Source organism: Elephantulus edwardii, unplaced genomic scaffold (genome assembly GCF_000299155.1).
Source record: "Elephantulus edwardii isolate Elephantulus edwardi_28Jun2011 unplaced genomic scaffold, EleEdw1.0 scaffold00189, whole genome shotgun sequence".
Lineage (NCBI taxonomy): Eukaryota > Metazoa > Chordata > Mammalia > Macroscelidea > Macroscelididae > Elephantulus > Elephantulus edwardii.
In genome coordinates this window covers 5,037,882-5,052,705 of record NW_006399939.1, presented here as the reverse complement: position 1 = coordinate 5,052,705, position 14,824 = coordinate 5,037,882, and the positions used below count along the sequence as shown (strand labels likewise).

General features: G+C 45.7%; 1 protein-coding gene across 1 annotated transcript in view; it reads left to right on the top strand.

The window, feature by feature from the left end:
* EXT2 (exostosin glycosyltransferase 2) overlaps positions 1 to 14,824 on the top strand; it is a 157,724-nt gene that overhangs the window by 30,273 nt on the left and 112,627 nt on the right. The window contains exon 6 of the mRNA XM_006896751.1: positions 3,857 to 3,950. Coding sequence (XP_006896813.1) covers positions 3,857 to 3,950 — 94 coding nt within the window. The remainder of the gene's footprint in view (positions 1 to 3,856; positions 3,951 to 14,824) is intronic.

Below are 14,824 nucleotides of genomic sequence, written 5' to 3'. Positions count from 1 at the left end.
AGCCACTGTGTCATCCGTCTTGTTGAGGGTCTTCCCTCCTTCACTGACCCCCCACCTTTCTAAGCATGATGTACCTTTCAAGGAATAGCCTCTCCTAGCAGCATGTCCAAAGTGTGTGAGACATAGCTTCGCCGTCGTGCCTCCAAGGAGCACCCTGGCTGCACTTTCTCTAAGACATAGCTGTTTGTTCTGTTGGTAGTCCTTGGGATATCCAGTTCTCTTCTCCAACACTGCAGCTCAAAAGACATCCATTCTTTTTCTGTCATCCTTATTCATAGTCCTACTCTTAGAGTCATAACAAGTGCTTGAAAAGATGTTGATAGAATTCCTCAATTTCTTCATCTTTGGCTTTAGCTGTCGGTGCATATGTTTGAGTAACAGTTATATATTAACAGATCTTCCTTATATGTGCATAGATAGTATCCTATCACTGAGAGCATCACTGACAGCATTGTACTCAGGATAGATCTTTAAATGGCCTTTTTGATTGTGAATACACCACTGTTCTTCCTGACTTTTCCATTCCCAGCCTAGGTAGCCTGAATTTTCAAAGTCCCTTTACTACGAGTTTTAGCCATAGTTGCTGCTTCGCCTTCATAGTGAACCAACTAGAGATCAAGTGCCTCCATGTGGACAAGAGGCTAGAAACAGACCCTGTAGGTTCTGCTTGGTCGTGGCTGCCAGTGCTGTGGTCGGTGAAAAATACCTCTTTTCTAAAGTTGTTTTGTTTTGCCAAGACATTGCAGATTGAAAGTATTGAAAATTAATCGCTCTGTGTGTGCCTTGCAGGCTTTCCCTGCCGCAGATGCTTAATTGCTTTCTCCTCTCCCAACTTGAGATTTCTCTCCAAGTGTGATTCTTGTAGTTCCTTGAGCAGTTTCAATAGCATTCATTATGATGCCTTCATTTAGCTCACATATATTAGAGAGTCTACATACAGCCTCGGAGCTTAAGGAGGTCAGAATCTAGTGGGGAAGACTAGTACAATATTGTGTGAGGGCTTTGGCAGCGAGAGCAACTCTGGACAGACTCTTAAAGAATAGTCCTACAAGAATCCAGGTCTGCTTTTTGTCACTGTGGATACGGGATGGAAAGAATTCCGGATCTGGAGCCAGGTGGCCTGGGTTCAGATTACTAGGTCTGTAGCTGCCTTTTGCAATCTCGGCAAATTATTTAATGGCTTTTGAGCCTCAGATTTTTCAACTGTAGAGTAGAAAGCATGCATTTATTTCCTTAGTATTTACTAAGTGCCGTGTGTTAGGCAAGGAACCCTGGTGATACGGTGTTCTGCGTTGTGCTGCTTCCAAACTGAAAGGCTGGCAGTTCAAATCTACTGGTTGCTGCTCTGTGGGAGAAAGATGGACAGTCTTCTCCCATGTAAAGATTTACAGCCTCAGAAATCCAGGGGTAGCCCTGAGTTGGAATCAATAGCAATGTGTGAATGTGTGTGTGTGTCTGTGTGTGTGAATGTGCATGCATGTGTGCGAGCACACACACACACACACACACACACACGCGCGCGTGCGCGGGGCCTTGAGCCAGGTGCTCAGGATATGCTGGTGAGTGGAACCAAGATCCAAAATGTGACTTCCATTCTAATGGACTAGCCTCGTGGGAGAGTGCAGACGTCAAGAAATTTCTAGAAGTAATTATAAACTGTGCTTAATGCTGGGAAGGAAGAGTCGTCATTGGATTTCCTCTTCCTTTTCCCCAGCATGTCTAATCCATTAGCACACCCTGCAGTCTGTGTAGGTGTTGACCACTGCAATGCCGCTTTCATCTGCATCTTCCTGACCAGGGTCTCTTTTCTGGATTTTGCAGAGGTCTACGGCTGTTCTCGCTCTTCTCCTGCTTTCCTTCAGGGCTCTGCCCCAGGGCCTTGGACTAGTTCATCCCAGTTTGATTGCCTGCAGAGAATTTGCATTTCCATCCCAGATACTCTTAATTAGAATCTACATTTTAACAAGAATCTTCAGGTGACTCTTGAGAGAAAGTGCCCAGTTGTACTGAATCAGCATCTATATTTTAGTGAGAATGTATACCTAAGAATCACCTGGGGATTCTTGTTAAACTGTGTGTTCTGATTCACTGTGTCTTGGGAAAAGTGCAGATTCTCTGTGTGTGTGCATGCGTTTGTACCTTATGTGTGTTTGAAGCCCTGCTTTGAACGAATTCAGACTGGTTTAATTCTAGCCACTGAAGTGGCACAGAGTGGTTCCGAATTTTTACAGCGTGGGTGAACTCGCATGCTAACTGGAATGGGGAAAACGAGAGGTTTAAGTCCTGCTAGAGTCTCCTTCTTTGAGCAAGGTCAGTGTGTGTGTCACACAGCACACAAATCTCCTGACTGGCAGAGTCAGGAACAGAGATGGCCGCCAGTCCTGCAGCTTTGAATGCCTGTCCCTCTCCGCAGCTCTGGCAGTAATCAGTGCCTTGCATCAGGCTCTGGAAAGGGCTTCCTGCAGCTCTTCAGAGTCTCCCCATTCCAGGACACTGACCTGTAATTTCCCCCTCTTTTGATTGGCATTCTGGATCATCAAAATTTGACATCTGTTCAAGTTTCTCGTTTTGGGTCATAACAGAACTGGTGTCACCCTGGTTCAAATTCCTGATTCCCGGTCAAAAAACTCACTCATTGTTGCTGTTGGGTTGGAACTGACTCATATCTGGGTTTTCTGAGGCTATAAATCACATGAAAGGGGATTGGCCATCACTGCTGATGGACTCATCCCACCAGAGGCACCACCTTTGGGTTAATAGCACGACTTCTATGGACCCAGCCACCAGAGCTCCCTCTGATTCCTGTAGCTTGTTCGATACCACGGGCAGAACAAGCCTGCTGGAACTTAATCTGATAGTTGCTGTATATTTACCCAAAATGTTCCCATCTCAGTGTAAACACTCGAGTCCTTACAGTGCTGTCCAAGGCCTGTGTGCTCTGCGGGGCCCCTCCTACCCCCATTCCCCTTGTTTACGCCGTTCCCCCCACAGTGGCCACCTTGCTGCACCCAGAACATGCCCCACATGCTGGTCCTCGAGGCTGTCACATCTTAGCCTGCCTGGGAGGCCCTTCCGCAGGTGTTCTCAGGACTTGGGCCCTTCCCCCCCCTTGTCTTGTGTATTCACTGTGGCATCAGCACACGAGTACTGGTGAGCGTCTGTGTCATCCTGTCTCACAGTGGTCATCTTTTTTGATGACCTTTTACATTAACAGGCATGATGCCTTTCAGAATGCTCCTTAGAAGTGAGACTGTGAGGCTTCATTTCACATGCTTTGAATGTTATTAGAAGGAGGCAGCACATAATAACTTTCATTGTCAATGGATCAGAAGACCCTCCAGTGGGATTTTAGAGACTATAAATTGCACGGGAGGAGATTATCCATCTTTCTTCTGAAGAGCAGCGGGTGGATTCAGACTGCCTGCCTTTGGTTAGCAGTGCAGCTCCAGTTCACTATGCCGTCAGAGCTCCCGAGCATGTGACAGGCACGCTGTAAGTGCATACTGAATAGTGAGTGGATTTGAGTAGATAACTAAAGGAGAAGAGGAATTGTTCATTCAGAGAGATCAGTGGGACTGCGGAAAGATGTTCAGGCAGAATTTCATGTGCGGTGGCCGTGAACTGAAATGCTCTAGTGATGGCAAGGGCAGCGGAAGGGTGAATGGAGCTGGTGGAGCCGGTGAGTACAGCAAACTTCTTTAAACGTCTGATCCTGATAAAGCAAGAGCAAAGGGAGATGAGACCAAAGGAGGTCAGGGTGTTGTTTCTGCTTGTGAGAGTTAAGCTGTGCAATGTATGCTGATGCGCTTTGTGCGAAAGGCTGTACACTTACGGATTGTTTTGCTACCGTCTCCAGAGCATCTGTGGTTGTACCAGAAGAAAAGATGTCAGACATGTACAGTATTCTGCAGAGCCTTCCCCAAAGACAGATTGAAGAAATGCAGAGACAGGTAAGAGGGGAGGTGACAGGGGGCAATGCTGAAGCAGGTGTTGACTGCGTTGCATGCAAGAGGGGTGGCATCAGACTGTGTGCGTGAACTCTGTCTCCTGCACTTTCTTAGCTAGGCCGACTTAAAAACTAAGAACGTAGGTTTAGATGAATCCATTTCTCAACGATGTGCCTATTTCTCATGCTAGAAATAAAGTTTGAAATAAAACCTATCAGGGAAGGTGTCTAGCAATGTCTCAGAGAGATATGTAGCAGATGATGGTTTTAGGGACTAAGACAACCGTGGAAGTGAGGGGTTTTAGGGCAGTGCCTCTGTGTAATGGGAGCTTAGTTTGCTGTGTAATGTTGACTTTATACTATTGTGGAAGTAGGATAACTGGGCAAGATATGTTAAATGTTCCAGAGGGGAAGGAGAGAAGTGGGGCAGAAAAAGGGGCAGGGAGCAATCAATGGGATAGCAGAGGTTGGTGGGTAGATGGGGGGGGGTCACGTAATGTGAAAGGTTCAGTGGGGACTTGAGAAGTTATTGTTGTTATGTGCCGTCAAGTTGCTTGTGACTCATAGTGACCCTATGTACAGTAGCCCTAAACCCTGCTCTATCCTGTGCCAGTCACATTGCCTCTTTCACACCCATCCCGATTACTCCAGTCACTGAATCAGTCCACCTCATAGAGGGTCTTCCCCTCCTGCACTGTTCCTCCACCCTCCCAAGCATGATGTCCCTCTCTAAGGACTGGTCCCTCCTTATAACATGTCCAAAGTATGTCAGACGAAGCCTCAGAATCCCTGCCTCCAAGGAGCAGCCTGGTTTAACCCTCGCCAGGATTAATCTGTTTGTTTTCTTGGCAGTCCATGGTACATTCAATACTCTTCTCCAGCACCACAGCTCAAAGGCATCAATTCTCCTATCCTTCCTAGTCATTGTCCAACTCTGATGCATAACAAGCGATCGCAAAGACCGTAGCCTGTATCAGACACACCTTAGTCTCCAGAGTGGCACCATTGCTCTTCAGTACCCTGGAGAAGTCCCTAACAGAAGACTTTCCCATTGCAATACGTTTTTTGATTTCCTGGCTACTGGTGCCAAGAGTGTTGACTGTGGAGTTAAGCAGACTAAAGTTGTTAACAATTTCAATCTCTTCACTATCCATCCTGATGCTGCCAGTTGGTCCAGTGGTGAGAAACTTTGTCTTCTTGACATATAGGCTTATTGTTGTTGTGTACCATAGAGTTGGAACCGGCCCATAGCTGACCCTCTGGCGTTTTCAGAGGCAGTTAATCATACAGAAGGAGATTGTCCATTCTCCTCCCATGGAGCAGCTGGTCGCCTTGAACCGCTGCATGCCTTTGGGATTGCAGTGTAGCTTCTTTCTTGCCACTAGGCCACCAGAACTCCCATAATAGGCTTCTTGTTGTTGATTGCCTTTGAGTTGAGCAAGACTCATAGCAACCTCATGAACAAAAGGCCTGAAGCCCCTCTACAACCATCGACATTTATCAAAGTTCATAGAGTTTCCAGAAGCACGTTATTTGGGAGGTGGCTGCCACTCCTGCTACAATTAAAGATATACAATAGAATGTATATGAATATATAAAACACAAAGTACAGATAGAAACACAATGCATATGAATGATTGTATATATAAAAATAAAAGATAAAATAAAAAAACCAGTCCTCTTTAAATGCAGAACAGAAGCTCAAATTCTCATGGACTCCAGACTTTCTAGAGCGAGGGAGCCTGAATGGACTCCTGAAACCATTGCCCCAAGAAAATCTGTAAACCTTAAACTAAAAATACCCCCTGACAATTTCTTAAAAACCAGACAACGGTTGGCTGGCCTATTTGATAGGATGTTGTGCTGCCAAACCAAAGGCTGTCAGTTCGAATCCACCAGCTACTCCAAGGGAGAAAGATGGGCAGTCTCCTTACGTGTAGAGTTTACTGTGTCTGAAAACCACTGAGGGATCAGATGTGAGTTGGTTGCCCTCAATGGCAGTATGTGAGGGGGAAAAAGACTAAAAATGAATGTCTGCTGTGAGCATATGCATTTAAAAAACTGTCTCTGTGGAATCAAATTTATGGCAGTAACTCAAAAGATAGGAACTTTAGGGACAGAGAGTTTATATTAATGGGGAAGAACACTTGGAAAAAAGCAGGTAAGGGTCATTCCCCAATTTAAAGAATGTAGCCAGTGTCACTGAATTATACACGTAGAAACTATTCAATTGATGTATGTCTTGGTGTGTTATAATCAACAACAAAACATCCTCTTAATTGTTATCAGGGTTTCACAAAGGAGTGAAAGTTAATGCATACGCTTAGTCCACCCTCTTTGCCATGGCTCTGTGTTTCTGAAACTTCAGAAGTAGCCACATCATGTAATGAATGGCTGATTCTGTAGGTTCTGAACTTGGCCTGTTTGCATGGAATTCTAGCTCTGCTGGTTCCCAGCTCTGTGCCTCAGGCAAGTACCCACTATCTCTGGGACTCGGTAACCTCACGTAGGAAAACATTTAGGCATTCCAGCTCGAAGTTGCAGGTTGATCTTATCCAGTAGGCAGGTTTTTTTCACAGAATACACGTGTTCATTTTCAGTTTCTGGGCTCCGTAATTGTTAGTTAACTGCCGACCTCCTCTGAGTTCAGAAATCAGCACAGAGATCTCTGGATTCTTGCTCCCAACCTGTGTGTGGTTCTGATATTCCTGGGAAAGAAAACACCCCTTGGAGAGTCTCGGTGTTTGTGATCTTCAGGTAACATTTTAGGACATTTTGATCTATTAACACATCTAAGTATATAATTGCACAATAAAACAGATACCATCTTCTGTGAGAGTCTGTGAGGGGAAAAGGATAAGACGCAGCAGGGGAGCACATTGCGCTCAGCTGCCTCCTCCACGCCTCCTCCCTCACGCTGGGGAAAGGGGATCATTTGATGGGAACAGAGAGCTAGGGCCAACTCACAGAGCCCTTGTATCCCATGGGGTGAGGTCTGCCAACCCCAAGTATGAGATAAGCTTGACTGCTGATTTTCAGTGACAGAATCAGACAGTTTAAAGTGTTTTAAAAATGGGGTGCTTTTACATGATTTGGCTTCACAGGGGTTTGGAGTTGAATGGCTTGAGTTCAGCGGTGCCTCTGAATTGTGTGACTGTAACAAGTCACTCCCTGGTCTGTGAAGCCTTTGTCCCCATTAAGAACGTGCCTGCTTTGATGATATCCATAATGAAATTGTCATCTATTCTCCCCTTATCCCAGAGACAGATTGCCTTCCCAGGTGGTGGGCCAGAAGGTGGTGGTGCTCTGGTTAAGCACTCACCGTCTAGAGGAAAGGAGGGCAGTTCAAACCCATCACCCACTCTGGGGGAGACTGACGTGGCCGTCTGCCCTGTCAGTATTGCTGCTTTGGGAACTCTCTGGGCCAGTTCTGTCCTGTCCTGTGTGGTCACTGTGAGGGCAGTGGGTTTGATTTGGGTGTGGTGACAGATCCACTCCCTACTTTATACCAACTTACCAAATAAAAGCAGTCTTGGCACTTTCTGCCTCCCTTTCTAGAGCTATCTTGTTTTCTGACACTCCCTCCCCTCGTGCCCCTCTCTGACAGTCTGAAGCACTCCACCCTGATTCCCTTTTAGCCCCCTTCCTGTCTCCTAGTAGTCTGTGTGCCAAAATTGATCTCTTTTCTAGATTAGACCAATCTCACGTAGATGTCAGGTGACCTGGCCAAAGCAGTTCTCGGGTAGAAAGAAGGATGACTAGATTCAGATACTCAGTGCCACCAGCACCCCCTCCTTTCAAGCTGTGGTGACGGACAATGTCTCTAGGCATTGCCATTGGCTCATGGGTGTGCTCAGCCCTGGTGAGGACCACTGCTCTGTCGATGGTTAACTTCTCCTCCCCAAGATCGTGGTGCTCTGCCTGGTCCTTTTCTTTCCAGAATATGCTTGTCAGTTTTTCCCCTCTGTAGGTCTTCGTCGAGTTAGCCTGATCTTGGCGGGAATAACTGAGAAAGTTGGCTGCACTAGCATTTGACACCCCAGGATCCCCGTTAATACTCCTGGATATGAACTGAGAATGAGCAGGGCCTGATTGTTCCGTGCAATTCTGAACGAGCTTTAAAAGGCTGCATGGACAGTTGGAGCCAGCAGAGGTCTCCATCCGCTTTGAAGTGACTCCTTTTCCTCCGGAGCATCTAAATCTTTCCAAGAAATCCTGAAAGCCACGAGTCACTGTGGTGCTTCATACTGACATCACTCACGTCGCCGCTCTCTGGAGACCAGGTTTTCAGATGAGGGAGGAGTATTGCTGAGCGAGGATTTGCTGCCTGCAAAGGAACTAGAGCTGAGGATTCTGAACTGACCCAGAAGTCTGGATGAGGAAGGTGTTAGGGCAGCATTTTGCAGCTTAGAGTTAGGACCAGAAAGGCTGTAATCAGATCGCTGTATTGTTGTTAGTTGTTGATGAGTTGATTCCAATTCATGAAGACCCCATATGTGCAGAGGGGGCCTGTGCCATAGAATTTTCAAGAATGTTCTGCCCCTGCTAGGAGGCGATTGTCAGGTCTGTCTACTGAAGCATCTCTGGGTGAGGTTGAACCACTGACATTTCAGCTACTAGTTGGGCACTTAACTCATTGTGCTACTCAGCGATTCCCTAATTTGTGTATACAGTGGAGAAAACAGAATTCTGGGATGAAGGACCTTATTATCATGACTTGGGGATTTGGATGCTTCCAGGGAGACATTCTACTTGAGAAGGAAAAGATGCTAAATTCCTCTCTTAATCTATTATGTGATAGCAAGCAGCTGTGCAGTTTAATACAGGCCTAGAGCCTAGTACACGGAAAAGCTGGATGTAAGCTAAGACTTTTGATGACAAGTACCACCTCTGTCTTTGGTACCTGCCTCTGAAGGCAGTGAGGAGTGCTGGCACTCATGATGTTGGGCCAAGTAGCAGTGGATCATGGGTTAGGTTGTTCTGTTTGGTTTTGATGTTGTTCTTGTTGTTGTTGGTATGGTTTTAAAAAAGTTCCTTAAACTAGTAGAGAAAACCATCTTCTTATGAATCTGCCTTCATGGCTTAGGTGCTAAATGATTTGATTAAGTTACTGAAGCTCTAGTTGATTGTTTTTATTTTTTGTTTTTGAATGGAGAGGAGAGATCATCAGGGACAATAAGAAATCTGTGATTCTCGCCCACAAAAGGCTAATGAGCTTCTTGAGGATATATGAGCATAAGCCCAAACAGAGTTGAGAAATTGGTGCCAATTTTCCATAGTATGCTAGGCCTGAAAAGGACAGGAGAAAGTATGGGCTTAAGTTGTCAGGGACAGATTTATGGGGGAGGTAGCGGTTGAGGTAGGCCTTAAAGTTCAGAACTTCACTGGCCACCTTTCTTCCCATGAAAGGCAGGAGGAAGTACACGACGGAATAGTTTTTCTGTCATCAAATGGAATAGTCACACCCCCACATTCCCCTGGATCACAAATTAAAAGAAAGCAGTCGAGGACCTAGGAAAACTGGACAGACACCAGATTGTCCAGTTAGAAGTGTTTGTGTGGATAAGGAGGGAGTTGTAAATGGATCCCCACTTTATCTGTTGAGTGGAGTTCCCAAACATTCTTTTATTGGTCAGTGGCTCCACCAGCAGTGACCTCTCACCTCAGCCACACTAGGAGGTGGAAGTCAGGAGCCTGCCTTGCCTTTGAACTCTTCTTTGTACTCAATTGACTGGGAGCCTTTGAGGTGGTGGAAACATTCAGCATCTTCTCTCTGTCTCCCTCTGTCTCTCTCTCCTTTAACGTTTGGAATATGTTAAAATACCCATTTTTTTTTTCAGTCTATTTTACTGCCCCGTTTTCAGTTTGTCTTTATATCATCTTGCTAAGTGGACCCAAGATCTGTACTGCTACAGAGTACTTGAAGATATAATGGCTCATTAGGAAGAAAACGAAACACTTCTCTGTACGGACATAAAAGCCCAGGACCGCAGTCAGCCAGAGCTATGCTGTGTTAGTAAACGTTCTTCACAGAACTTCTCCAGAGGACTCTCATTCTACCTTATTTACACATAATTTTGACTCATTGGTTTATCTTGTTTTCATCGCCATAAAATTTTCGAAGCCACAGATTGGAAAGGGTGAAAGGTTCCTGCAAATGCGGGTCTCTGAGATGGTTCGTCTGCAGGTCTGGCATGAGTGGAGATGATGGAAAAGCTATTTTTAGCAGAGGAGCCTAAAGCCTTAGTGATCTTGACGCGTGGCAGTAAGGCGGACTGGACTGTAGGCTCCGCTCACTTCTGGGTGTGTGGCTGTTTGATGGGGAAATAGAATACCTGTTTCCCTCAGTCCTGAGAGCTGCGTGCTTCTTGGGGTTTTTTTCCTGGTTTTTATTTTTTAAATTTTCATTTTGGCGTACTAAGTCTTACCATCAAATTGAGCATTATTGATGGGACATCATGTAATTGAGGAAACAGTGATTACTGTTCACGCTGATGGCCCCGCAGCTCTAAGCTGAAGTTTAGTCACACTTCACGTGTACATATTAGAATCTTATGTGAGACATTTGATAAAGCTCTCTGTCTAAAGTGTTTAAGCTTGTGTTTTTCTAAAATGCATTGTGACTTCTCTCTGGAAACCTCAGCACCCCGCAAGACGTGTTACGAGAGAGAGTGCTGGGCGTCTGGCTGGCTGGGCACGCCCGTTGACCGTCAGGCAGCCATCTGAACCCACTTCTCTCTCCCACCACCCTCCATGCCCAGCACACGTCCCGTCAATTTACAAAGCACTCGCTTTCACCAGAGTAGTAAGGAGAGCAGACAGAAAAGTAATCTGCATTTTGCTGTTTGAAGAAACGGAAGCGAAAGAGAGGAGAAGTAATCCCCCCAAGACCACACAATATGGAGGGACAGGCGCAGAGCACGCTCTGTTGTACCTCCCACAACCCCGTTCAAACCACAGAGCTGTGTGGCCCAGACTGAGGCTGGAAATCAGATGCACGTCCCGACAATTCAGCTTAACGGCTTCTTGGATGGTCTTCTCAAAAAAGTGGTTGCTTGAGACATTTAGGACTGGATACATCTCTGGAAATATGAGGAATGTGGAAAATGTTTCACTTGCTCATTTCCAGGATGTGTATTGCAATGCCTGTCATTCTTACCCTGCCTCCCCCGGCCCCCGTACTGTGAAATTAAAAAAAAAAAAAATTACATATATAATGCAAACACTTCAGGGGTGTTAAAAAAAATGTTAGGTGTTCCCTGCCTGGTTCTTCAGCCCCAGCATGCCACTCCAAGCTGTGTCTGAGGCTCTGCTTTTGTACTTGCCCCCAGAAGGCTCCTGGGTCGCCCACCCTTGGGTCAGCTAGTACCTGCGACACAGACTGCTGTGTTACACTACAAGGGAAGGCTCAGATGAGAAGTTGGTGTTGGATACTGTCACCCTCTGGATATTTATGCATGTATGTTTCACATATGTGTGTGTGTGTGTGTGTGTGTGTGTGTATCATGATATCATCGTACACTCTATGTTTGGGCTTTCCCATAAGTATAAATTCATACTGAAATTGAAATTAAGATTGGTCAGTGCCAGCTGTTTGAAGCGGGATAAAATGAAGGCTCATTTCATTGGAACTCTAAAGGAAGAGTTTTTTAAAATGTGTTCAACTCTTCCTACCTCCAACTTTAGCATTTGGAACCATGTTGGAAAAAAGACTTTTACCAAGCATCTGATGGGAAGCCAAGAAAAACATTTTAATAGAACTGTCTCAGATTTATAGTACACTCGGGCCTGTCAATAAATTTCCCTGTCTTTAAGGTTGGGACTGATTTGCAGCCGTGTTGTGCAGCTTCTGAGAGTTAAGTCCCCACCGTCTGATAGAGAGGCCCTCAGTGGCTTTCCCTGGCAACCTTGGCATGCTTTGTCCGGGCAGACATGACCCACTGTTGTCGCCGTGGAGTCAGTCCCAACTCGGCCACCCCACATGCTGCAGAGCAGTGCCATACAGTAGGGTTTCTTGGCTGACATCTTTAAGGAAACGTTTTGCCTAGCCTGTCTGCTTCAGAGCCATTGCCACCCTTGGCCTTGAGAAAGCCTAATTGCACACATATATAGGATTTAGTCTGTGTACAGTTACTCATCTTGTGGCGATGTTAATTCTTCTTGTTTTCACTTTTCCTCCAGTGGCTCATGTGAATATTACCTACTGAGGAGGTGTGTTATTAGGTTGAGCTGCTTTTAGCTCGTAGCGAGGTCACAAGACAGAATAGAACAGCCTCACTGAGTTTTATCGGCTGTGATCTTTATAGGAACAGGTCACCAGCTTCTCCTGCGGAACCCTTGTTGTTGTTGTACATCAAATCAGAAGTGACCCATAACTGACTCTGCAGTGGGTTTTCAGAGGTGGTAAATCCCATAGGAGGAGATTGCCTGTCTTTCTTCTATGGAACACCTGGTGCATTTGAACCATAGATCTTTGCAGTGGCAGTGCAGTTCTTTACCACTAAGCCACCAAAGCAAATGACTGTCTTTTTGGTTGGCATTCAAATGCTTACCTGCTGCACCGCCAGAATTCTTAGGTTGTTGTTGTGTGCCATCATGTCAGAACAGACCCATAGCTAACACTCCAGTGAGTTTTCAGACCCAGTAAATCACACGGGAGAAGATTGCCCATCCTTCTGCCGTGGAGTGGCTGGTGGGTTCGAACTGCATGCCTTTGAGATTGCAGCATAAAAATTCTTAGGATTGAATTTTTAAAGACTGCCTCACTACTACTGAGTTGGGTCTGACTCGTAGCTGACCCACCAGTGGTTTTGAGGCTGTAAATAATTTTTCTCCCTACGAGTCACTGGAGCCTAGAAGCAGGAGCGGCATCCACTTCCGAAATGGCTTGCCTCCGGAAACTCTTTGTACCAACAGTGCTCAGGCCGTTCGTTCATAGGGTCGCTGTGAGTCGTCTACAACTTGACGGCACCTAACAACAACAACAACATGAGTCACTGGTGAATTTGAAGTACCTGAGAAGTACAGCCATTCAGTTAGCAGTATTTGTAATAAAATATGTTCTGAAATGTGTCCCTAGTTATGTCAAAGTGCAGTGAGGGAAAGATAAAACATCCCGTAGCCAGCTCCTGTCTTTGAGGCAGCCTGTCAGGCTGTTGAGGAGAGTCACACTCATGTGTTGCTATAGCTCCCACTTCAGCAGGTTTGTGCAGGCTGTAAATCACACAAGAGATTGTCTTTCTCCCGTACAGCCGCTGGTGGATTTGAACCACCTGCCTTTGGGCTGACAGCACAACTCCTCCCCTGCTAAGTCCACCAGAGTTCTTTCAAGAACATGCTTGTTAACAGGACAACAGTTTTGTGTAGATAGTTGTGCAGTGGGAGATCAGGAATTAACCCAGCTCGTGTGCACCAGGAGCTGCAAGGAAGACTGTGGAGCCCTGGGAGTGAGGAGTGGGTAAGCTGCGGGGGTCCTGACTCCCCAGGGAGCTTCACCTCTGGGAGAGAGAGGCTTGTGGGTGAGAAGGGGCAGACTGAAGGTGGACAGTGAGTCCTGGTAGCAGAGAGCTCAGAAGAAGCAGGGAAGGAGTGGAGATAACAGCTGGAGAGCAGTGGAAGGATGTGTGGTGAGAGGGGAAAGCCGTATCAATTGAGGTTTAGAAAGAAAATTGAAGGACTGGAAGGAATTTGGAAATTACTCAATCTGTTTTTCGCATTTGATAGTGGCGACTGTATGTCTTAGAGTTCAAGTGGTCTTTAAAAGGGATTTGCTCTTTCAAGACCACTTGGGCCAGATTGAGCCAAGCTGGAACTCCCAGGCTGGTGAGACTTTTGAGTTTTGGTTTTGCTCCCCTCCCTACTTTTTGGCATCATGTGGTGCATTACCTTCCAAACTGAGGATTATGGTTCATTAGTGGACCCTGGAATCCATTTACTGAGCTACGGCTGGCGGGTTTTTTTTTTCCTAAATGAATAATAATGGCACGGAGACTATTAGCATGCTACTCATAGTCAGGAGATCTCGAGGCTTAGAGGTAAGGAGTTGCACTGCCAGCCCAAAAGTTCAAGGTTCGAATCCACCAGCTGCTGTGCTGGAGAAAGATGGGTGGTCTCCTCCCCTGCAATTCACAGCCTTTGAAAACCGGCTGAAGGATCAACTATGAGAGGGTTCCAACTTGACAATACATAACAACCCTTAGTAAGGTATTTTGTGAAACTTCTGTTTCCATTGCATTGTGCTTTTGAGGTGAATTACAGTATAAAATGTATCTGTGTGGTTTTTTACTTTGGGTCTCAGTCCAAAAAGTTTGAAAACTGTTGGTAAGCGAAAGAATGTGGGCTTTTGAGTCGGAGAGATCTAAATTCAGATCCCAGCTCTGCAGTCTGTGTGGCTGGTTTGTGATGATGGGCAAGGTCGACTTTACTTTTCCTAGCTTGGGTTTTCTCAACTGAGAACTGAAGCTAATGGTAAGAGTTCTAATGTTTAAAGAGGGTAAAGGACTTAAAGCTAGACTCTGGTCAGCTAGCTTCCTTGGCAGTCCCCTGGGAAAGCTGCCCCAGGACTTGCATTTGAATACTGCAAAATGCTTCCTGGTATTAAACGTGGTCTTAAAGGACCGCCACAAGTTACCCACATGGATGTATTATGCATTTGCCCTGGGCTTGGAAACTTGAAACGGAATTGATTCCTGTGGATATGATTGTACTTTCTCCATCTTGGCAGGGAATGAGTTCACCTCTCTGTCGTTCTCTTAAGATCAGAATGGCTGTTAGGAAGATAAAAATCAGTGATTTCTAGAAGGGCTTATTTAAAAAAAAAATTAACGACTTATTTAGATTAAGATTATGAAGACTTTTTGCTTTTCTAGTAGGAGAGGA